Below are 27,787 nucleotides of genomic sequence, written 5' to 3'. Positions count from 1 at the left end.
GTTTCATACAACCGTCTAATGGATCATAATATCGTATATGTACATAAATAATAAAAATAATAGTTAAACATGTTTGTTAAGTTATTAAGAATTTTTAATTTAAGATATAATATTTTCATATAATTCTAAGGCTCATAATGATGCAAGCTGTAAATTAATAATTTATAGTAATACTTACCACGTATCTCTAAGTCTTTTAAGCTAGAGGCCAACAAGCTTTTTCTTATGTTTCTAAAACCATCCCATATTTTAAATGGTCTCTTTCCTCGAGATTCCTAAAAACATAAATTTTACACACATTAGTATTAGTTAATTTTTTTTTTTATTATTGTTTTATAAAGTCAATCACATTTTTAAACATTATAAATCATATTTTATTTGTTGGTTATTAACCAACGTAAATCGCCTTAAAATATAAATGTCAATAAAATTTTATTTGTTGGGTCAAAAGTGTGAAAACTTAATACAAGGCTTCTGATATATTGTAACAAAAGTATAGTTGAATAAAAATAAAAATACATAGGCACAGTTTTTATTTATAAGTTTTTAAAGTTCAAATTTTGACAGAATTTAACAAATTTCAAATTTCAAAGTTATTTTGTAGCTAAACATTTATAAAATGTTAAAATTTTATAGATAAAGATTGAAAATGTAAAAAAATGTTCCACGTAAATAGCTAAATAAATGTCTTTAATCACAATAATATATCACATCAAATATACTTAGTAATATATCATGGGCCGTCATCGCTCAGAATCGTTTTTCGTATAGATACACTTATATTATATCATTGAAGTAAAATTTAACAACACCCGTTATAGTGACCCACTTGTAACCTACTGTACAGCAGAGCGACACCCACTTGCCCACCTTTATTTTTTTTACCTTTTGTACATCAATTATAAGCTATTCATATCATATATTACGTCCTAACACCACATATTCAATAAGTGAGAAAATATTTAATTATAATAATAACTTCGATAACAACAACTAACACACCGATTTCCAAAACGTCTAATAGTACGTCTTATAAAGCTTGAGCTTGTCTTGAGTTCAAATCAAAATTATTTTCGGAAATCTTCATTCTTTTATTTCTTTCAAATATAATATTAAAGGACACCATTATCTTGGTCCCAGGTGAGTGAAACAAGATGAATCCTATAATACCCTGATATTCTATCCTGTTTGACTTTTTAATAAGTGATGATATTTTTTGAGAAATATATGGGTAAAGAAATAATGTGGATTTTTATTTTACTGTGCAAAAAAATGATAGAAAAAAAGCAAAAAGTGCGTTTTTATGTTAATATATTACAAAACCAGATTGTTCTAAGCACGATCTAAAGTTTTTCAATTTCACATAGTTCAATCGATAATTTCATTCTTTTGAACTTTTATGGAAAAATGTTAAAACACCACTCTTTATAATAATTTCAAAGTGATGCTGAACTACAAATATATACGTGTTTATATTCAACCGTCTATGAAATACTTTTTTTTACATGAAAGTTAATTTTCCATTTTTCCCCATTTTGCTTGACCTAATTATTTTTATTTTCTTCTTATTTTCTTCCGGTTCCGGTTGTAGATATAATAATTTGAATGGTAAGAAAACTTTTAGTATTTTTTCTACAGTCGTTCATTCAATTTTTAAGGTCTCCGGATTAGAGTATTGTTATGTAGGTTTTGATTTATGTTTCTTTTCGTGAGTCTTAAGTTTTAGCAAATTTAAATAAATAAAGCATTTTTAAAAACAATATGCTATGAATATAATTATTAAATATGACAATCTTCTATCTATTTATTATGTTCTTTTTTAATTATAACGATGATTTGTGTGTTTTTGGAAAATTATGTTTACTTTAATTGCAGTTTTGTTTTAATTTCTTTCGTATAAAATACAAAAAAGAAGTAGTAAATAGTTTAATTTGATATTGAAATCTATATGAAATTGATAAACATAGGTTTTAAATCAATTTTAAATATTATTTATTCTTAAATTTATTTATCGACTTTTAAGAACTCTTATCATTATTTAATTTCTAAAAAGTTGTTAGGTCGTATTTAAAAACAAAAATGATATTGAAAATATTATGTAAATAGTAACAATTGGACACAGATATTTCTCAATTCTTGGAGACCCTATTGTTTTGTGTGAGCACTGAGGCGTATAAGATAATATGATATTGAGATAATTCTCTTTCAAATATTATGTTTACCACTCTTTTAAGAGTGCTTATATTAATTTACTTCAATTAACTTTTTACACAGTCTTAAAAGAAATATAATATGATTAAAAAAGTACAAATGATCTAAATTGTATTATATTATTCATATTGTATTGAACAATTATTAATATATAAAGTTAAATATAAATATTGAATTTAAACATTAAGTCTATGTAATCGGGACTTAATTTTTGTTAGAAAAATACCGTGAAAATTATAAAGCATAATTCTTCAAAAACGGTATAGTTCAATCGCATAGGGGTGAAACTTCGTGTACAACGAATTGTTCCGACGATACCGTTTAAATTTTTAAACACTTTTTCTGGGAAATAATAAAAAAAGCATTACATTACTACGATGAACAGCATTAAGCACAGCTATAATAACTATAGATAGATATACGTTATTAAAGACGCACTGTAAGCGAACTTTAACGATTATCACTGTGTTTCATATTATTATATAATTTTTATAGTTTCCGGAAAAAATCGAAAACATTGCGAACGAATATATTTTAAAACGCGAGTACAATCGATGAAAAATCAATAGAGTATTTATAATAACCTTGACCTCTTTGCGGGAGGGTGAACGCCGAGCCCGAGGCAGAGCATTTGTTCGGATTCTGCAAGATGTCACCTAACCTAACCGATTTTTAACGTCTATTTGTATCTGACTCATTATTTGTTTTTGTCAAGGGTGGAGGGTGTTTTCCAATTAATTTACCTCCGATCGTATAAAAAATAAAACAGCTGTATAGAATAATACGTTGCTTTTTATAATACTGTTTAACGGGAGAATATTGTTTTCTCAGATACATATAGGTATTTGTTATCGGTGTAGTGAGAATTTATATATAATATATATATATATATATATATATTTAAGACAAACTTTTTGCGGTATCGTTTATATTTCTCGATATAGTTTAACAACAAATACTACAACAGCTGCAATTGTGTCGAGTTTTTTTTTAACAAGTTTCTTAATTTGAAAAGTAAGCATAATATAATAAATTAATATTCTGGAAAAAAAATAAATATGATTACATTATATTCGCGAGGGTGAAAAGAAAAGTATACAATATTTGATTATAATAATGTTTTTTATCTCGACGTCTATTCTGTAAGAATTGTAAAAACGTAGAATTTTAAGAGTTATGTATACACTTACAGCAAACTATAATGGTAATTTTCAATCCCGAATAACCAAAGTGACATTTTTGCTCATTTCCGATCGATTGACATACTAATATTGTTATGACACTTTCAGCACATAACATAATATAATATCTATGTCTATGTATACATTTTAAATTTACTTTGTTCCACAATCAGTCAATTTAAGAATATTTTCCTTTTAATCGATAAATATTCTAGCGATTTCATAAAAAATAAATATAAAAACCGGTGACCCATATAGTCATATTATCAAACCCTATTTATATTTATACAAAATAAATATAAATACAGTTCCATTATTGTTGTTTGTACACTTTTTACTCGGTCGGATTACGGCGGAGGCAGTGGGTGGCCGGTGGGTATCGATTCGCCGGTAGTTTATTTAGTTTTAAATTTTTACGGTTTCGCAATAATAAAATAATTAATATTATAATAATATACCTAAAAAAAAATACGTTTGAACGTATATATTATTATAATGAACGTTTTCTGTTATTTTGTGTGCGGCATAGCAAGTATAGCTACTTACTTCTATAGAAATATTCATCCCCTTTTTATTATTTTGCAGAATATGGCGTAAAACTCAGCAGATGAGTAGGTATCGTTTTCATATTCACTTTTGTGTACAAGTTGTCAAACAAGTTTTAAGCATATCGTGCCACAAAGCGTAAGTCTCTCCGTTTACCCCGAAGGCAAACAAACTGTTAAAATATGTGTCTGGGTACGATCTTCGTCAGATAAGATCACTACCACGAGATTGTTATTTTGTTTATTCATTGATTTTCCTTTTAACGTCCGTCCGTCTGTGTGTGTGTGTGTGTGTGTGTGTGTGTGTGTGTGTGTGTGTGTGTGTGTGTGTGTGTGTGTATGTGTGTGTGTGTGTGTATATATATAGACTGTGTATTTTTGGAAAATGTTTTAAACAAGTGTTTAAACTTATTTTAGTATATTATTATATTATTTAATTCATCTACCTATGAAATAAAATCCCAACAAAAATATATTAAAATATGTTATATTTTGTTTGCACATATTATTATTATACCGACTAACGTCTACGCGCTATTATAAACTATGTTGTTATGTAGGATATGTCTGATTATAATAGGTACCTACAGGCTACACAATATAAGCTGCAGGATATCTAGTTATGTAAATGCGGTACATGTTATGGATAGGTGCTATGCGGGTTCGGAAAATGAAAACAAATACGCGTATTGTACCCTTATACAGTTCAACATATTATTATGGATACGTTGGAGAAAACCCAGTGGAAAATGATTTTATATTGGACGTTCAAGATGAACCATTTAAATACCTTAAATCACGATAGATGTCACTTTGATAATAAATACACAATACCCTAATCATTATATAACTTATTTAAAAAATTATTTCCTGTGTTATTGTACATATTTATATTTGTATATAAAACTAAAAAAATTAACCTTACACTATCGCGTGTGTTCTCAGTGTCTAGTCCAAGTCAATGTTACTGTCGATTTCGTAAATTTTTTAATGTATTATTATAATTTTATCTATTAACATTTAAAACTAGTAATTTGTTGAAAACCATTTAGATTAATTTAAATTCGGAAAATTTGAGAAGTATTAATTTATTGTTTCCCTGTCAACGGTTAAAATGAATAATAAAGTACAAATCTGAGGAAAAAGGATGGTATTTGTTTTAAAGCAATGTGTATTTAATATAAAAATATAAAAAACGTATATATATAATTATACCTATATGCGTTGCATTTTGTATATAATTTATTTAGTAGCATAGTACTATGGTATACATATCAATCCAAAATCACACATGACTTTGAAAATAAAAGTTGAATTTCTGTATTTGTGTATTTAATCGAAGCTTAAATTCAATTTTTATATTTTTTTTTATTGTTTTTGGTATCAAAATTGATTCATGGATTTCGTTGTTTATTTAAACTACACAATTATCAAGACACTTTAAAACCTCTATTTGAAAAACAAGTATAAATATTATTTGTTGACAGAAAATACTAAATGTGCTTTATTTCATTTCGAGCGTGTTTAATTAATATTTTTGTATAGCATTTTCTTCGAGCAAATAAAATTTAATTTTACCTCTCATTAAGTTATTAAAAATTAGGCTGTATTTTCGTCTCATTAAATGTACCATAATATTTTAAGTGATACGCGTAGTAGTGGGTACCGTTTTTTTTTTTAAAACATCTATAATTTTTCATATAGCTGAACAATGTGTATAGTTAATAAACGGAAAATACTTACATGACTTTAGTAATTGCTTAATGTGAATTTTAAATTGGTCTAAATCTGTAATTAATTAGTTTATAATAAATTATCTAGTAATAATTATGATGGTTAATATGTTTTTGTTTTTACTATAATTTATATCATATGTTATATATATATATATATGGTTCACATCAGTTTTAAATCTTTAGTTAGTAGAAGTTATAATATGTCATAATACGAGCAGGTTTTTGTTAAAAGGAGAGCTCTGAAGTTTTATACACTTAATGACGGCTCATTGGATAGAAATTTGATCTCGATAGTGCTTTAAAAGTGTTATTTTTACTAGTTTTATCAATGAAACTGTAAGAAAAAACTATCGAACAATAATTGCAAACTAAAGAAATTTTATGGTGTACGCAAGTCCTTATCGAAATCGATTTTTATTATACTTAGTCGTTGTTATGAATTCATAAATCATCTAATGACTTAAAATACATCACCACACATATTATTTATTTTTTAAACAGTATTTTTCTTTTACCACGATAATCTTAATGTAATGATGTCTATGAAGCCCGATGCTAAACATCTGCAGAAATTATCTTATCAAATAATGTTTTTTACAAAACGGTTTGCTATGATATTTTATTATTTCGTGTAAGATTGTACGACAACATCGTATTTACTACTATTCGTAGGTATTTGGTATCAATTGTTGAACTAAGCCAAAAATCAGTTTGGTAGTGATGGTTACCTACCTATATATAGGTAGCCACAGTAAACCTTCAGTCGCTTTTTCAATCGCTATTCAAAAGAAAACATTAAACAGTGAACACGTTAAGTTGTGAAATTACCGTGAACTTATCATTTAGCGGGCTTTAAATTGAATTATATTATATGTGGTAACAAGATGTCAATACAGTATACTATTATTTTTTTTTTCATGTTATCTTATTATATTTGCAATCGAAATAAGAAAAACATATCAAACTATAAAGCGTCTTTCAAATTAAATATTTAAAATTCAATGATAAGCGTTATATTTAAATGTAATTTAATAACATTATAACAAAATGTATGGGTAGTTGGTATAACAATTCTTATAATGCAGATATAATATGTATTGTGTACCCGGTGTATGGGATGTTCAGATTTTATGTAATATTTTAACATTATTTGAATGTTATTATAATTTTATGAAAGGAAACAAATATAAATAGTATATTATTATTATACATAATATATATGCTTAGTTGTTATACCTTTAAGTTATTTAATTGTGTTTATACATTTATTTACATAATATCGTATACAATGAACATTTATGGTTTCATTGAATAAGCCAACCAACAAAAACGAACGTTTTATTATAATTAGTTAATAATATTATAACAAGCACAAGACTGACGGAATTATAAGTTATAACTATTAAATTAGTATTTTAATTCTTAGAAATTAGTTCGTAATCTCTTATTAAAGTATTAAATCAAGTTAAACATTATTCTCTCAAACCATTAATAAGTTCTATGACATAAGCATTAAGCACCCATATAAAAAAGTATATTTAAAAAATATTTAAATTATTTAACCATTATTGGTATAGAAACAAAATGTACACAAGGAAATTGAATCATGCAAGTATACCTAATATATATATTGGTAAATAAACGTGTTAGTTTTTATTCTTAAAATTTTTAATTAAAAAAAGAGATTTATATAACTTTAAAGACTTCGATTTGATAAACTATCAAAAGAGAATTTCAGACATTATTAAAAGGGTTAAATAGTTTTTGAAAACTATATAGTCTCACGGAGAGCCACATATTTCATAATTTAAATATTTTAATCCGTCTTATTAATTAAAATATTAACTTCGAATTTTATTTGTTGCTAATATTCTATATTTATTTGATCTTGATAGCTTTGTAATACTTTTTTAATTTCAATAAAAATAAATAAATATCAATAGGTCAATATGTACAATTACGACGAATGCCGCACATAATAATTACTATAATTATAGTGTCAATTAAAAAAAAAAAAACATTTAAGTGTTTCATACATATTTTATACTTATATATTTCGAATTCATTTACATTTCGTACTCTCTTTCGCGTGGTGTAACTAGGAATTGGCTAAGGATAGGGGTGGAGACAAATTCTCAATAATTACGATTTTTTGTTTAGTGTCTTGCAAATACTAGACATATTGTAGTTGACATATATGTTATAAACATGCGTTTGAATAGGTAGGAAAAAACCTAGTAAATGCAGTCGCGTAACCAGATGGTTGTTTTGGGTGTTGCAACAGCTGTTTTTATGAAAAAAAAATAATATATTTAATATAACAAATGATAATATTATGCTATCTAAAAAAAGTATGTTATCGCATATTGTGGTTCTATTTCATATTTGTTTTAATATTATTATTATTATTATTATTATTATTATTATTATTATTATTATGAAGATTGATTCCTACAACGGAGAGTGTGTGAACCCCGTTCTGTGATCCCCCCCTTTCCTCCACAAGTATATTTAATATAGTTAAGTATACAATTAAAATACCCCCCCCCCCCAAAAAAAAAAAATCCTGGATACTATCCTGAGCAATTGATGTGTGTAATAAATTCAAATTGATATGAGAGTTGTAAAATTATGTACTTGTAGTTTGCGTCAATATTGCTCATGCTGCAGTGACCTTATGGGCGTATACAATTGTAATGCATTTAAATGCCCACAAAAAATTTACTGTACGTTATATACGCATAATAATATGTGTTTATAATAAATGTTTAAATGGTTAAATTGCTTGATGGAAAATCATATTATCGTTTTTTTACTGCTTATAACGTATACATCATCATTGTTGTGATTTAAAACGGCCCTTTTATAATAGTTGTATAGGCGGATTTAATTAATAGTAAGACTTTTGGTAGCTACTAATTTAAACATTTTTGTTACAAAAATTAAATACAAACTGTATATGTTTTTCTGTTTGATAATATTAAATATAATAATATAATTGAATCTTGACGTTATATTTTTAATTGGCAAAACAAAAAAAATTTCTTCGTTCATTACCTAGTCATATTATGATTATACTATTTTCATAACCATATTATAATATGGTTATATATATAATACCATATTATAATATGGTTATATATATAATACCATATTATTACTATAGTAACCTGAAGTAGGTACATCATATAATGCTATTATAATGTTGAAAACAGAATATTTTCTAAACTACATTTTAGGTGATTTATAATATGAAACGTCATTTTATTGCATTTCATTTAATATCTTCATAAAAGGTTTGTTTTGAATTGCTTTTAATTTTCAGAATACCAAAACTATTTTAAACTCCACGATAAATATAAAATTTTACACTATACACGCCAAACGTTAAATTTATAAAACATGAATTTTGTTTTCCAACTGTTATATTGATAATGCAACGTTCATTTTTAAGCATATAGTTTTAATTAGAATTAGCCTCCTGTGTACGACATGTATGTAATTGGTTATGGGTGGTTTTGTGTCGTCATTTGAATGATTTATTCGGAATATGCATATGCAGTAAATACAAATGTACAGCACGCTGGGTCGACAGCCTGTCAAACAACCACATAGATCAAAAACTTAATTACCATATTGGTAGTTGAATATTACTCATAGTGAAATAGTGTGCGGGTTTTTTTGTCACATCAAGAATCGCCCAGTTTCAAATATTATTTCAAAGACCCGATCCTTTTTGAACAAAAAATTAAAATTTCAATTAATTAAACTGAGCACGAAATTCTCAGCTAGGTATAACTTTATAAATACGAAACTTTGGCCTAAAATACGACCATTAGGAAGTTTAAAAAGCAAATCTGAGACATAGTTATTTCTGAGTATTCTGCGAATTCATCAAGTATTTCAGAAGATAGGTGTCTAAAGTTTCGATTTTCAGAAGAAAATCTTAAGTGCAAATTATTTCGTAGAAACTTTTGAAAACTTTGTTTCCCATTTATATACTAGTAGGTAGTTAACCTGAAGCATACATCAACTTGACTCTGACTGAGTTTTAAAAATTAATTATAGTAATTTTTAAAATATGGATGACGGTGCGGGAGTTCGTATTTGGACGGTCGTTAGTTGTTTTCATGAGATTAGTTTATATAATATTATTATAGCATATAAATGTACCTAACTATACCTATTATACAGACTTATATACGGGTTCAAACATTTTAATTACGGTTGTTTTTAACGCTTTATTATTTACGTATTATACATCTATGTCCGTTAGACATTTAATGAATAAGTCATAACCAATTATTTTTTTCTTTCCAAGACGTGCGTGTGTGATTTATGTTGACACATTAAAAGAGCAATCTGCGTGGTCGGCGAGACTGGACGTCAAGCACATTGCGTCGTTCATCTCATCAAGTCAGAGACGACCTGTTTGAAATAGGAAATAGTCACTATATTCAACGGCGGAGGACGAGATAAGTATGAGCATGGATGTTTATATATACGTGCTAGAGAATATAATATATTATATGGAGACGACAGAGACGGAGAGCCACCATGGATAGAGGAGTGAGCGGTGGCAAGAAAAATAAATAAACACGCGCATACTGCATACACATACACATATATATGAAAAAAATAAAAATAAAAAAGGGAAATTATCGATTAACCGATGGAATACATTTGCAGTTTGGAGTGTGTGTCTGTGGACGATAGGACACGGGGAAAGCGGTCTGGTGGCGGTGTTGGCGGCGAGTCATAGGATACTTATAAGAAGAAAGACAGAGTACCCGAGGTGTAGCGTGTAACGTATTATTACCATTATTATTGGACACGTCGAAGCAAACGGGCAAAACTTTATGGGACAGATTTGGTAGATAAAGCGCGGTCGGCGGGATCGGGAGAATCCGAGTGTGGCGGGATGTGTGCGGTGGTATGAGTGTGCAGGGGGGGGGGGTAGCAGGAAGATGGCAAACCAAACCGTGTCAGTTGGGATAAACATCGAGACTAAAGGTGGCTGGGATGAGGACACGGGGAGGGTTTTGGTGGTGGGTGATGAAGGGCGGCGGGGAAGAAGATGAGAACTATTGAGGTTAGGGTGGTCTCTGCCAATGCATTCCCAGTTTGTATAGTGTGTGTGCGCGCGCACAAGCGCTGCGCTCGTGTGTGTGAGCGTTCAAAAAGGCGAGGAGTGGATGAGTGGACGGAGGGGGGAGGCGCCTTGTCCTTTTGACCTACATTAAAACGGCTCCCACCCCTGCTACCGTTGTCCACCCTTTCTCGTCCTCCACCATTCCTTGACACCAATCCGACCAGTCATCTCCTCCACAGCATCGCATGTACCATTGCCGCTGCCGCTGCCACTGCTGCTACTGCTGCTACTTCTGCTGCTACTACTGCTGCTGCTGCTGCTGCTGCATCTATCCAAAACTACCCCCACCCTCCAAACAATTGTGGACCCCCCTCACGCCCCATGCCACTGCGCGCAAAATTATGTTACTGGATCACACACCTCCACCGCCGCCGTTTCACAATCGCGAGACCGCACAAATCGTTCTACGCTTGCGACTTTGGCGGGCCCCGCTACTGCAGCCGCCACGCCGTACCCGTCGTTAACATCACAAGCGGCGTTGCTCCTCATCATTTTTCCCGTATTCCCGAGACATCAAAGGGATGACAACGACAAACGGCCATTATTTCATATTTATAAACACATTAGTATATTATGGTGGGGCCCGCCCTCCGCAAAATCTACACACGCGCGCCCGCTCCGGCGACTAATAAACGTGTTATTTCGCAATATTATTTCGTCTGCCTCGGAAAGAAAAACAAACACTCGAAACTATAGACAAATAACGTTAACGTTTCGCCGCCGCGCGTTTTCTTTTTCGAGCAAATATTTAGCTTATAATCACGAAATGTTTTACTAACCACGGTGATGATGTCGATGCGCGTGTTGATCCAAATAATGCCAAAATATTTTCGTTGAATAGAAAATCTTGTACTTCTGTTATATTGTACTGCGGCGCGTGTGGGACTTCGTATATTATTATGTATTTCGCGTACGCTTGTATTTTTATACATTATTTTTCCCGAGGTTTGTCGAAACTAAAAAATTAATCGTTTCAAACGAATACGCCTTCCGACCTAATATTATTATATTTCACCGTTGTTTCAGTAATTCATTTTTCTAGTAGAACGCGGGAGGCCTATTCGATTATTCGTACGGTTTCATTTTTAAATGTTAGTATAATATCACAAGACATGGATATGTATACCATATATTTATTTTGTTGTTCTGTGCGGATAAAGTTAAATAATATTATATAAAACATAAATTATTGTCTAAAAAAAAGTAGCTATGCGTTGATTGTGTTATGAAGATTTATAAATTTACACTGGGGAAATGACTACTAATAGAAATAATTTCACCAGCCCATCAATTTAAATAAGTAAATATTTTCTCAGGTCATTTTACATAATATTATTTTTAATTCTAAAATATATTATATACTTATTCATTACACAGGAAACCACCGGATACCCATTTAACTCATTTATTAATATAATATATTTATAAAAATTGATTTCTAATTATTTTTTATATCATAACACGTTCTATAGGTCCTATGCTTTTATATTATTATATATTTATTATACGCCACTTCCGTCAATGTTTGTATAGTTTTTGTGTTCAAATGCATAGTTCCATTTAATTACCAAAACAAATTTCTAATTATTTGTTTTGTTTTTATTTTTATTTTTTACGACATTTTGGTTTTAGGTGAAGACAAGTTTCAATGACCTACACAAAGTCATAAAATATAAAACGATTTAATAATTTGTTTTGTTGAGATAATTAATATCTTATTTATGGACAAAATCGTATTATATCAATGGTATTATTGCAATCAATGGACATTGCAAAATGGAATATTATATCATTATAATGTCAGAAAAACTACATGAAATGTCCGGAATCACAGATGCAGGTAGAAAACAATAATATAGTACGGTATACGCCTAATACCTATTTTAGAAAAAACATATTCGTCAAAATTAATAAAGACATAATATCGAGAATGACTATAATATTGTAAATATACAAATTTTAGCTTTAACTTGAGCTGTTGGCATCTCGTGGACATTATTATTATAATACCTAGGTGCAACTGTAAAATAAATAAAAATAAAAAAAAATGTTGTGGATATTTCCTAAATTCGTGTGATAAAAAAAAGCTCAAAACAATAACTATAAAACACGGCATAGTCACAAAATTATAGTTATAGAGAATACTAAATGCGTACAATGCTTCAATGCGTACAAATGCGTATAATAAAGAATAAGATGTGATAAGAATATTTTTCGAATTGGGAAGATACGGCGTTTACCCTTTGGTGAAATCGTGTCATTTAGCGTATTACTGCTGCAGAACTAACGTTTATCACGGTCAATATTTTTCACCCTCAAAGCTATTTTATACGTTTTTGTACCGATCGATAGACTCTCAAAAACGACGCAACGATGTCAAAACTGCGGTTATGTTATCGTATATTTGTAAATGATTTTTTTATATTAATCATTTATTCCATTAGAGAACACGCGTCTTAAAATAGTATAAATAAGTGTAGAATTTGATCTCCATATTTTTTTATATTAAACAGGTGATTCTAGAATTGCCTCATCCCACGAACAACCAGCTGTACTCAGAATCTAAATGAAAATATCATATTATTATCATTTGGGCTTGAAGATTTTTTTTTTTTTAAATCATAGTCCACGGGTGTCATGTATTTTGTCACGGATGAGGTAAGAGTCGATGACATTATAATATCGATGGTCTTAAATATGACCAAAAGTCGTTGAATGTCATATTGACATTATAATAATACTATAATAAATGTCGACATTTTCAAATTTCTTATTGGAGTAATAATAAATTAGAGACATTATGTCGCCAATAACATATAATGAAAATTGATTGAATTAAATTGTATATTATTATATTATTTTGTTGTTGTAATTGGCACAACGTTGCCCTGTAGATACACGTTAAGCTGGCTATTTCGTACTTCACTTTGATCTCGTCGCTTAAGTAGATTGAGCCTAGAGTAATTATTCGTTAGTTGAAATAACTAATATTTAAAGAAAAATTTTTTTAAAAACATTAAAATTATAAAACACGTGATATGAACAATTGTTTAAATGTGATAAAACATTGAAAGGCTTTATTAAAAAAATGAGTGTCGCATTTGCCTCACCACGCGAACAGTCACTCATCTATAGAGTAGTTGCTCCACTCAGAATCTAAAAGAATATATAATATTATTGTCCTTTTGGCTTGATGATTTTTTTTTAAAATCATTTTCAACCGCCTTGGCGTTTACTTTGTTAGGGATGAATTAAGAGCGGATGACATGATGATATTATTGTCAGTGGTCTTAAATATTGTTAAAAGTCGTTGAATGTCTTATTAACATTATAATATTATAGGTTATAATGTTTTGCCAACACTATAATAGAAGTCGATATTTTTTATGTTTATACTTTCTTATTGGCGTACCTAATAATAAATTAGAGACATTAATGTCGTCAATTAAATATAATGAAAATTTATTGAATTAAATCATATTACTATATTATTATATCGTCGTTGTAATAAGGACAACGTTGCGTTGTATACGATAAGCTGGTGATTTCAGGCTTCACTTTGATCTCATCCCCAGCCTTCTATCCCGTTGTCGTTTATGTAGTTTAATCATTAAACTTTAATGTCATACATGCGGTTTATGACAATACAACGGTAGGTACTTTAATTTAGTAGTTTAGATTATGACACATATTCTTGAAAAATAAATACGTACATTTTGCTTAAATTTAATTATATCGTTACTGTCTCGTGAAATTCTTAAACTGTACTTAAATCATTTAACGTGTGCTGTTAATGGATATATTATTTTGAGAAATATATAGTAGTATAGTCGTCTTATACTGACCTAGTTTTACGTAGTTTCGTCATAACCCTAATTTTTTTTAAAAGAACTATTTAGAAAATGATCTTCAAAAATATAGGTCAAATATGCAGTTTGGAATACTTATACGCATGCATCAGAACTCTATTAGTTTTATAGTGATTACTCATGATTATATATTATGTTTTTATTATATAAATTCTCTTAATATTCGGTAGATGTTAGGTGGATAAAATTCTCTCAACTGTTTATATTTATTTTGTTTTTAAGGAATTTAATTCTAATTGTTGTTGTTATAATAATATATTGAATTGTATGAATAAGTATGTAAATAATATTTTATCAATTTTAGGTTATTCCTTTCAAGACGACACCATGAAAACATTAAAAAAAATGAAAATGTGTTTTTTATTATGATAACTAACATTTATTCTTCCATAATAAATTTTGTTTGTAGAATATGGATATAGAAGTCCCATCAGACAATAACAACCGTCGTATACTAGTATTTAATTTTAAACTAATTTATTTTGGGACAGACATAAAAGTCCCGTCAGTCCACAAAGGGTTATACATGCTATCTATATTATATATACAGTGATTCGCCAAGCATGCTTACTTCCATTTTTTTTATTTTAATACTCAATTAATTATTCAATTCGGATTTTTTAAATTTTAAAGTATGCTTATAAGAACCATAATTTTAGTTATTTAGATATGTATACAATTTTTGGAGTGTTGACAGGTGATAAAAACTTTTTTTTTTCAAATGAAAATCAACTTTTTTAATATAAATTATTAAGTAGATGACCTTTTTTTTTAAAAATGTTTATGTGTTTAAATCAAAATTTAACTGGTAGTTTCCGAGTTATTAGAATGTATACAATACTCATGAGATAATTATAGTCCGTAAAAATAGTCTTACAAAAATATAAAACTGATGTAACATTGGATCTAGTATTTATGATTTTATGAAATTTTTTTAAAAAAAACTATGAAATGTTGGGGTATTAATATTGATTACCTACTTACTAACAGTTAAAATCATCTTTGCTCCCGCATTTCATCCAATCCCATCATCGTAGACCTATTATCCTTAGTACACACAAAGGTAAATATCACAAAATCCACATGTTTAAATTTAGATACAACAACATTTTAAAAAAGTCACCAGATTAAGAATTAAAAAAAAAAAGTTGTGAACAATTTGATGTCATTTGAAAAAAGACGTTAGTACTGTTACAGCAGAATACTCATTAAATAGTATAAACATTTTAAATATTTGGAAATATGGCTCTGAAGTAAGTATATTTAAAAGTTCCAAAAATCACAATTTGAATTAAATAATTTTTAAAGAAAAACGGAGTATGCTGCTTGGCGAACTTTGTGTACCTACCTACTAAATACGTAAACATATTATCATAAAATATTATAAAACTTTAATCGAGGTTATCATAATAACGTATACGATTAAAATAAACACAATTAAAGTTTATTATTTTTATTGATTATATTTGCGTTAGTATATAGTTATAAAATTATTGTTATAGCGTTTTTAGAAAGGTTATTTGAAAATAATAAAAATGAAATGAACATTTATCAGGAAATAAATAAATTGGCAGTAAAAATAAAATATATGAAATATCCCTTCAAAATCGTTTATAACAAGTATTATTTATCTCATAATTTATAAAATCAACTATATAATATAATGTATATAATATATCGATACCGGAATAGTGAATAAGGATATTAAAAAAAATGGATGCCAACGTACTCGTTTCGTTCACCTTGTCGCAGGATTTGGTTGAATTATTATATATTGTAATTTTAATGATAAATCAACGCGTTCAAAAAACGATTTCGATAAGAATTCACTTGTACTAACGTGTTTTTACACCTTGTAGTTCACCAATTTTTTAAAAATGATATAAATTAGTATTATGCATAGTTTCAGTATGATAAAAACTAATAAATATTAAAATCAGGAAACACATCAAATAATGATTAACATTGCATCCACATTTTAAGACTTAACACTGAATAAATTTATCAAAAATAATTGTACCATCACCGCAATATTAGAATATTTCATCATAATTTAAGCTATTATATTATTATGTATTTGGTTCAACACTACGAGTGAATCATAAAACCATGATTATCGTTTCACATAATTTAGCTATATTATATTATTATTATTGTTTTCATAAAATAATTAACATTATGAATTTTTATAAATTAAATTACGCTGAAGTGTTTCTTCAAATTATTATTCAACTGATTATTAAAACAATATGCTATTTATTTCGGAAATCACTTTTAAATTTCTTTATAATAGTTATTTTAAATTTTAACACATTTACAGAACATTTATTGAACATTTCAGAATTTTATATTAAACGAAACTACTTCGGGGAATGTGAAAAAAGACAATCCGTGTCCATTTTAGATTCTAAGTGGAGCGATAAATGTATTGGTTTTACGATGGTGTGTTTTTATATTTTTTTTTTAGTGTGTGGGTGTGTGTGCGCGTGTGTATCTGTAGACATATATTTTTAAATCAGAAAAAATGCTTCAATCCTCAATGTTAAGGTTGGTTTATGGAAGGTAGCGTATTGGATATATAGTACAATGTCAGGTCAAAATTAAAAACTTCCCAAGACTTAAAAATCATCAAGAAAAACAACAATACAAAAATACGGAAAAACGATTTCCGTTGTGTAACCATTTTGTTTTTTAGTAATTCTTATTCAAAAATGAATTACCCTCGTATAATTGTAATTTTAACCGAATATTCTTATGTTTACATTTTTTAAACATGATAACATTTTAAAAATAATATCTTGTATTTTTTTGTGTTATTATCATTGATATTTTTGATATATCGACTTTGACTATATTTTTCTTTTTCAACTTAAGTCTAATGAAATATGAGTTTGCTAGGCGAAAAACAAGAAATTTAATACAACGTTTCTTATAAGAATATAATCTATTATAGCAGTTTTATAATAATCAAAAATACATAAAAAATATTTTATTTTTTTAAGAGCTTTTGAATTTAAAATGTTTTCCAAAATCATGACAATTTGCAAAATACTTATATCCTTTAGGATTAATGATTTAATAAAAGATTACTCGTGAATTCTTTTTCAAGAATTTAAAAATAGGTTATCATAAATCCAAATAGAAAAGCAGCTACATTTTTTATGAGCGTTTGAAGTTTTTAATTATTATATAAAATTTACCACAGTTGATATTCAAATAATTATAATAAACATCTTTCCTTAAGTGGGTTTTTGTTATTATTCAAGAAATATTATTCATGAAAACTCAAAAAGATATGAATTATAAATTCCTATAAGGCTATAATTAATGATGAAATTTTCAAAATGCTTTGATATATTGTAAGCTGTTAATATATATGCATTTGGCATTTTATATTTATTTTCGTTTTGTTTTCTATAAAAAAAAAAATGTATATTTTATGATTGAAAAAGCTTGACAATCTGATCTGTCTGTAATATCTGTTATGGTACCTCGTAATAGAATGTTTGAAATTTCTTATAGAAATTTGAAAATATAAAAACTATATAGGTAGATAAGCAATATTTTTATTTTATTTTTTACAGACATTTCAGGTTTTAATTTTTACAATGAACGTATAAGGACTTGATAATTTCGAATATAACGTCTCTATATCTATTATTATATTCTTTAGATAAGGAGTTTTCAAATAATTTAGATTCATTTTAAGGTATTTATATATTATGTATATGCCTCAAACCTATTCACGCCGCCCGCCATTATTTAGTAATTATGGGTTAGGTATTCAGTTGCAGTATAATAGTTAGTAACAATGGTATTATATAATAATTTATTTAATAATAACGATACGATGTAATACTCGATGACTTGTCATTTGTCAAGCATATTCACCCCCTATTTTATTCTTTAACAGGTATTTATTTTAAACTATAATTTTCTGAATTTTTGAGGGGCCATGATATTTTCAAATAGTTATGAGGTACTTAATAATAATATAAACCTACGAATTTTGAACTAGTAGTTGTTGAGTTGTTTAACTTTTTGTATCAAGGACAGTTGTAGTTGTAGGTTCATGATAATGGGTTTGGAATATATGGGAATATAGATTATAGATGGAATATTCTATAAAGATTTGAACATTTTAGTAATTAATATTAATCCATCGACATTTCATAGTTTATACAAATTGTCCTGTTATAATAAAATATACTAGACTCTGGATATTAGGTATACATATTATGTATGTATATTTTATATTTTTGTGTAAAGACTATTGTATTTAGTTTATATATTTGAAAAACTTGGAAAGTACTCGTTTGAATTTCGATTCGGAAAAACACTAACCTCTTTAGTGATATCATATGCTTAGAAAATTACAGTAAAAAATATTGTGGTTAATTTAAAAAAAAAATAAGGACACAGGGTACTAAATTATAAATGGTAAACAAAATCTTATTGTTTAAATGGTATATCCATCTAAATAATTGATGATATGTAGTATATTTAAAAATTCCAAAAAGCAGAATTTGAATAAAACAAATTTTAAAGGAAAAACATGGTTATAAAAATGCTCAGTGAACTACCATATAAGCTATACATTTTTTTGACAAAAAAATAAGTTTAACACACTGTATTACTTATACCTACCTAACAAAAATAACTATATTAATAGTTATATAAATAAATTATAAAATTTCCTTAGGAATAAAGGCTAAAAGTTCTGTAATATTTAGGTGGTATAGAATATAATATTATGATAGTTTGAGCATTTTAGTAATTAATATTAAGCCATCGACATTTTATAATTTGTAAAACTTACCCTGGTATAGTAAAATATACTAGACTTTCAATATTAAGTACTTATAGTACCTATACATAATATATTATATTTGCATATAATCATTTCCAAGATTATTGGATTTAGCCTATACATTTTAATAACTAGGAAAGTACTCGTTTCAATTTTGATTCGTAGAAAAACCAACATTTTTGATAAAATCATCTGCCCAGCAAATTACCGTAAAAAATGATTGTGTCTCATTTAAAAAAACAAGGATACAGAATACTCCAGTTATGGTGGTACTAAATTATAATAAATGTTAAACGAAATCGTATTGTGTAAATAGTATATCTATCTAAATAACTGATGATAAGAAGTATACATAAAAATTCAAAAAAATCAGAATTTAAATAAAACAATCGTTAAAGGAAAAAAAATGGTGGTTAAAATTCTAGGTGATCCACATTTCTTGGCGAAAATTAAGCCTAACATACCGCACTAAAAGTAGTAGTTTGCTTATAGCAATAATAACTTCTGATAATAGTTATATACCTAGATACATTATAAAATATCCATAGAAACAGAGACTGACAGTTCTCCTTCGCTTAGAATTGTATTCGTATACAATAATTTATCAATGAATTAAAATTTATCATATTATTATTATTATTATTACCCATTACAAATGAAATTTTCAATGATTTGAGTTACACTCAAAAAATATTTACTTAACTTACTTATACCTACTTGCAGTAAAGCATAGGAATTTCTATGGTTTTTTTTTAATGTTATGATTACCTAGGTATTACAATGTAAGACTCTCGATATACTTTCGGTGTCAATAAAATGATTTTCAAAATACATAAAATCTACTACCTACGTCATCACATTCAACCCAATAATAAAAATCAGAAATTAAATATTTTTATTATTTACTTCTATATTTTGCAAACAAAATAATAATTTGAATATTGAAAATCAAAAATTTTAAATTCGTATTTATTATTAAATAAAATAAACACAATTTATTCGAAAAAGGCTTCTTATTATTTTCATTGTGCCTACATTATTCTTTTTCCTTGTATTTATACACGCTTGCTTTTAAGAAATTATTATTCAAAATGGTCGAATAATATTGTTTGTACACATTATAATGTTTATATTATATTATTTATTTATTTCATTTGTATTTTAAACAAAATAATATTACATTGATAATTATCGCTATATTTTTTTTTTTTATTATTATTTTTACGAAATTACAATATTTAAAGGTGCGTTTAAAATAAAGAAAATAACATTTAAACCGAAACGGTACACAATGATTATTATTGTCGATGATTTCATAAAATACGAGATGTAAAATTGGTTTTCAATAATAATAAATAAATATATATATACAATATACATCATTGTAATAGTGTCATATTATGATGTCAATATTAATCATTGACCTAGAGTATAACAATAATAATTATTATCCTCTCGCATCAGGTTCGGCGAGTATAATATCCAGATTAGTTTTATCAAAAAGAACTCTCAATTACTGCAAAGGCTCACACGCATGAACTTTAAATGCGTTTAAGTTGAAATTAATTTCTTTTGAAAGATAAACGAAATTATTAAACACCGAAATGCTTGTGACACGGTCACAGTACCGCGTACATAACCACCACTCTCCTCGGTCCGCTGTTGTGCCATTGTCGCAATTACTGTCACTCATTTTAATATTATTTTCACGTGTATATAATAATAATATAATAATATACTTCACGTTTATGCGACATCTGCTAGTATATATAAATACGCTGTAGCCCAAATGTCAACACTCGACACAATTATGAACTGCAGCTCTTCAAAGGTAAAATATATTACGTATGTGTTGTAAAACAGCGGTGACATAAAGCGCACCTATTAATACAAACAATATCATAGCTATAATAGTGTAGGCGGGTAAATTAATAACCCATGGCACTCGCGAGTTATTATTGACTTGACGATTCACATTATGATTTTTGTATTTTTCCACGTATACGAATTCGACATTTTAACATAATACTATTAAAGTATGAGTAGCCACCTTATGCGATAACTTTGGCATAATAATAACAATTAGAATTAATTAATAATAATCGTACTTACGAGACGAATGTTTTTGATTTCGAATAAAAACGGTATACAAACGATAAAGACGGTGTTTTGTAGACGATAATGAAATAGAATTTTGAATAAACTGTATGTATACTTAATAGGGTGTTAAAATTTCATGAAATTTATTTTTTGGAAATATTTCATTTACATGACAAATTAAAAATAAAAATAAATTATTGTATCTAAAAGTGTATCGTCGTAAAGCAAGAGAACATTTCTGAAAGGTAGTTTATTGTATCAAATACTAATAAATAATTGATCAGCACAACAATATTATGAACTGTAGCTCTTCAAAGGTAAAATGTAATACTCGTGTATAACAATGGTGACCTAAAGCATACCTATTAATACAAACATTATCATAGCCGCAGTAAAAGAAGTAATTAACCTGGATACCCAAATAGTGTAGGGAGTTATTATGATAACTTTATAGCACAATAACGATTAAAATAAATTAATAATTATCGTAGGTATTTACCAGTCAAGGGTTTTTGATTTCGTATAAAAAATGTAAGTACAAACAATTTAGTTTTAAACAATATAAACAATTTTCTGCAAACGACAATGAAATATTATTTAAAAATAAGTGTGTCATATAAGTACATTTTAAATTACTATAATACGCATTTTTAGAGGTATTATAGAGAACGTGTAGGTATCGAAAAATTTATATTTTTTAAACTCTGTTCACGACTGTAATGTATACATTTATTGTGTTGGAATTTCATAGTACTTTCGAGAAAATAAAATTGTGAACGACATTGTGAGTTGGGCCAGAATGTTTATAAAAGCAGAACCAATCTGAATATTTTTCCGATGGATTGAAGAAGATTCATGTTTAATTGACACACTGACATCTGTTAGTAAACAGTGTACAACAGAAAAATTTGGCAAATAAAAAAATATTAAAACTTGTTAAACGTATGGCAAAAATTATGAAAATAATATGGATAAAAAATAATTTGAGAAATATACCAAAAATAATATTATAAAAAAGTTATAACCTTTCAAATTACTTTGCTCCAAAAAAATAGGTATTGATATTTTAAAAAATCGTAAAAAATATACTAATTGACTCAAATAAACGTTATTACCTTCCATCAACATTTGTCTAAAGATTAAATTTACGAATTGGCTATTTTGAATTTTTCCAAAAAAATTTAATATTTTTTATTTTCTGTATTAAAATAAACATAAAAGTTATACTTTAGGTACTTGTAGGGCAAGCGTCCATAATTACCAAAAACAAAAACAATAATAATGTTTAAATATTGATAACAAAAGTTATTTGATTCGTCAGTTCTATTTGTTACTTTCTGTGTATATATTTATATATACTGCAGTAGACAAAATGTCAACACTCGACACAGTTATGAACTACAGATAATATTATACGCGTATATACGATGGTGACACAAAGCGTATCTATTAATACAAACAACATCATAGCTGCAGTATAAGTAGATGGGTACCCAAATAGTGTAGGTAAATGATTAACTGATGAAGCTCGTGGATTATTATCAACTTGACAATTCACATTATATTATGATTATTGAATTTTCCCGCATATATGATTTCGAAATTTTCACATTATACTATATTATAGTACGAGTACGAGGTATCTATGGTGAATTTAGCATAATAACAATTATAATAGATTAATAATAATCGTACTTACGAGTTATGAGATGAGTGTTTTTGATTTCGAATATAAACGATTTTCTGATGACGATAATTAAATATTATTTAAAAATAAATTACATTATACGTATCTACTTATATACCTAATATTATGTATTATACAGGTACATTTTAAAATAGTGTAATACACGTTACGTCGTCACACTTTTTCGAGATATTATTGAGAACGTGTAAGTACCAAAAAATTAGTATTTTTTTAACTCAGCTTATGACTGTAATTCATACGTTTATTTTTTGAAATGTCAGAGTATACTTTTTCAAGAAAATTGTGAACTACATTAAAGTATTATATGAACAAATGTTTTTATTTTTGTTTCGAATATAACAATCTCAAGGAGTCCATTAGCGCAATTAGGGATGCTCACCCTCAGTTTAACACTGATAAATTATAAGTAAACACTTGCAAAATGCACTACGAAAACAATATAATATTTATAATAGATTTATAATAGAAAAAAAATCCATTTAAAAACCATACGCGAATCCATCCGAAATAAAATAAATATCCTACCGATTTTTGATTAATAATTTTTTTTTCGATTTATTTATTGTCGTATTTCGTGAGCAAAGATGTCTTCTTGTGTTATATTTATACAAATTTCTAGTTGATATTAGGCATTGTTATAGGTATTGCACTAATATTATTACTCTGCGGCCATTATTAAAAAGTATATAGGTATATCCGTATAGGTATTTAAAACTTTGATACGCTAAAATAATATACAATTTTATGAACGACGACAACAAAACTGTTGTTAATGCATAATATGTTTATACAATATAATATGTGGGTATCTACTCGTTGTATTTAAACATTTTTGATGAATTTAAAACAAAAAATCATTACTCACAATTCTTTTTTGAGAACACTTGCAATTTTGAAAACGACATGAACACTATTGTAAACAGAGTTTCCTACAAAATTGCTTTTCGAAAACGAAGATTTATCATTTCTCTTAAATTAAAAATAATAATATAACACTGTCTTATACGCGTTAAGGTGAAAGAATAATAGAGCCACCCCTCGTCCTTTGTATTCTACACGCGTTTTTTAGTTTTCGCGTATGAAAAGTGTTATTGTGACGCTTAACACAACACACGCAGAAAAAAACAATTTGATTTTAATACTACAATATAATAATAATAATAATATATAATATTTAGTATTGTCATGCTCAGAACGTATTTAATTCACGAGGTGATTCTTTAAACCGCGGGGAAAAGTGAACACCACCACTCGTTACGACGGAAATTATTCGTTTTTTTTACGGTTTATATATTCTTAAAATAAAAAAAAATGTTAAATACACAACAATCCTTATTTGTATGCACCCTTATGATGTGTATGTGGTGAACCCGCAGTTATTTTTGTATTTTTAAACGGTTGCAAACTTTTTTAATATCAAAATATGAAACTGAATATTTTTTTTTTTAGAAATGTTTATGTAAAAATACTGAATATTGAACAAATAGTTTTTTTTTTATAAATAAGCATTTTCAAATGTAGTTTAGAATAAATAATACATATATTACCATACGGTGCATAGCAACCATGCAACCTATCTGCTGTACATGACATTTATAAATACGATTTAATTTAAATCAAATTTACATAAAATACGTATTTTTAAATCATAAGTATTATAATCATTTTTACTTTTGAAGTAGGTGTTTATTATCCAATAAATATAAGCAACGGAATTAATTGTTAAGTTTTAAATACCTACCTACATTGATTTCTGCTGTAAATAATAACCTAATTTGCGTGAAAAAATTACATTAAAAAAATACGACCCACTTATAATTATTATAAACACATATTTTATATTTATTATAATAAAAATACTCCGAAATTTAACAAGTAGATATTTAATTATGAGACACTTTGAGTTTAAGTTTATTCAAACTGCAAGTCTATAATGCATTAATTAGTACGAAATGATTACCTCCAGTAAATTAATTAGTTGTACATTTTACCTGATAAATATTAATTATATTAAATTGTTATTAGTTATTTTAATGATAAACGGTTTTTAATAAATATAAAATTAAAAATAAATTCCGTTTGTAAATAACAATTTGTGGTAAAAGTAAAAATTATTGTTTATTAGTTAAAAATAATAAAATAAAATACTGATATTCAAACACATCTTATTAGTTCTATATTAAAAATTAAAATATCAAATGCTAATATAATTTTTAAGAAATTTAGATTTTAAATTTTCTAAATTAAACCTATATTTTTTGCTATTGTATAAACACGGGATATGATACAAAATTTCATAATATACATAATATATATGATATAAGTGCAAATAAATACCTATATGAACCAAAATAGGTGTACAAAACAATTATTTCTGTTCGTTCTACTGTGTCGATTATCAATCAAAACGCATAATATACCTAACCTAACCTATATAATATATATATTTTATAACACATTAATCTCTTCAAAGTATTAATTACAATTTCAAAGTTTAACCATTTTGCAGAATTCAATATTTTATGTGGCCATGTGGGTACTTACATCCAAAATATCATTATTTCTACAGGTTTTCGAATAATATTTTCAAAACTACACTACGCTAGAAATCGACTAACTTATTGAATTGTCTACAGCACAAGCTGTGTTCACTTTCCAATCAATCAAGGGGTTGTGTAAAAACTTTTAGAGCACTTAAACTACTCCAAAAAGTATTTTTCGAAACGAAAAAAAAACAAAACAAAACAAAATATGTTTGTAAAATCAATATTTTCCATATTGCTATATGTAGTGGTACCTACACTCAAAAAAATAACAATTTTTATTTATATTGTGTTATGCGCACTCGATAATAATATAATATGTAAAACAGTATTATGTATATTTATGTTAATTAAATTAATTGAAAGTTATAGGTTAGTGGTAGATTGGAAGGTATGAAGGTAGCTGGTTGTATGTGATTCTATCATTCAACTACTGATCAATCATATAATTAATTTAACCTGCGTATTTGACTGTTGCGGGTTCGTGTACTTGGCGAGTGACTACGACACCATAACAGCTAGTGATTATAAATTTAAATTGTCGTAGTGTACAATATAATATATTTAATCGCACCTAATTTTAGACGAATAAAAAAACGTCTTCGTCCTTGTATTTGAATTTCCGCAGTTGTACCTACTTACAATTTATATGTATATCAAAAAATACTGCAAAACACACACAAAACAGATGTATGTGATCTGATTAATGTTGATTAAAATATAACTTTTAGACCTCGAAAATGTTTCGGTTTTAGTTTTAGCAGTTTTTTTCCACGCACATTTATTTTTAACATTTTCTTTTCTCTCTCATAATACTGCACAACAGAGAGCAGAAGTACAACTTTTATAATTAAAATAACGGCTCGTATTTTTTTTATTTTTTTTTGTCTATATCAAAAACTAATCCAATACGACAGTTTTGAATTATTGCAATGTATAAGCTGGTAAACACGCTTTCGTGAAACTAATGATTAAAGAAAGTTATTTTTATGAAAAACGTTGAAGTAAATAATAATAATAATAATAATAATATTCAACCCTTGATATTATTATTATTCTGTAATTCTTAGGATAAACATTAATAAAATACTATTATAATATGTAAGCAGAGAATATAATCACGATTTTACTTACCTACGTTTACGTTTTATTTCAAAAATACAATACTTATATATTTTTTTTTTCATCACAAAACTTTTTAAAAAAAAAAAACGCCTGAAATATTGTAAATGGGTATTATTATTATGTTTGCGTATACAAATACGCGTATTCCATAATATTACGTACACTCATTATTTCTAATATTTATTTTGTATTTACAGAATGAAATATACCTACCTACCTACTCCGTATAATAATATGTACCTACGACTAACAGATCATAGACCGTGAACTTCAACACTGTTGTTTAAGTTAAAAATAATTTGTACAAATCTAAATCTAAACATAAAAACTGTTTTAGTTCTTCTCGGATCTTGGAGAAAAACATACATATTATAATCCTTCTATCAAAAATCTTAGCATACATAACCTACTATAGTAGGTCTTATAAGATCTAAGAATCACCAAAAACCCTTATTTATGAGAAAATTGAAATTTTAATGCTCATAATATATATTATAATCAATTAATTCGATAAATCTGTAGCTCGGTAATTATATTATTCTTATAAATGTATCATTGTTTCCCAATACTAGTTGGAACATTTTTGTACAATGCAAAGACATTAAAAAAAATCAATACGGTTTTCCGGCCAACGCAAAAGGACCAGGTCAGTATTTAATAAAAATTGTTTTCTTTGCACTGCATTCGTGTATAGTTTTTAAACAGATTTTGTTAATAGTTGAATACGTCCTACCTACGGTTTAACGTGCAGATACGACCAAAAATCGTATTTTATACATTTTAATATTATTTAGGTGCTGCAGTGTT

The 27,787-nt window shown here is 27.2% G+C and overlaps 1 protein-coding gene across 2 annotated transcripts in view; it reads right to left on the bottom strand.

Annotated features, from left to right (window-relative positions):
- The window catches only part of LOC100169054, a 130,138-nt gene that overhangs the window by 32,582 nt on the left and 69,769 nt on the right, over nt 1–27,787 (bottom strand). For both annotated transcript variants that reach the window (XM_001948474.5, XM_016807172.2), the window contains exon 3: nt 179–275. In XM_001948474.5, coding sequence (XP_001948509.2) covers nt 179–275 — 97 coding nt within the window. The remainder of the gene's footprint in view (nt 1–178; nt 276–27,787) is intronic.

The sequence above is a fragment of the Acyrthosiphon pisum genome, chromosome X (assembly GCF_005508785.2).
Source record: "Acyrthosiphon pisum isolate AL4f chromosome X, pea_aphid_22Mar2018_4r6ur, whole genome shotgun sequence".
Taxonomy (NCBI): Eukaryota; Metazoa; Arthropoda; class Insecta; order Hemiptera; family Aphididae; genus Acyrthosiphon; species Acyrthosiphon pisum.
This window is presented reverse-complemented; position numbering and strand designations above follow the sequence as displayed.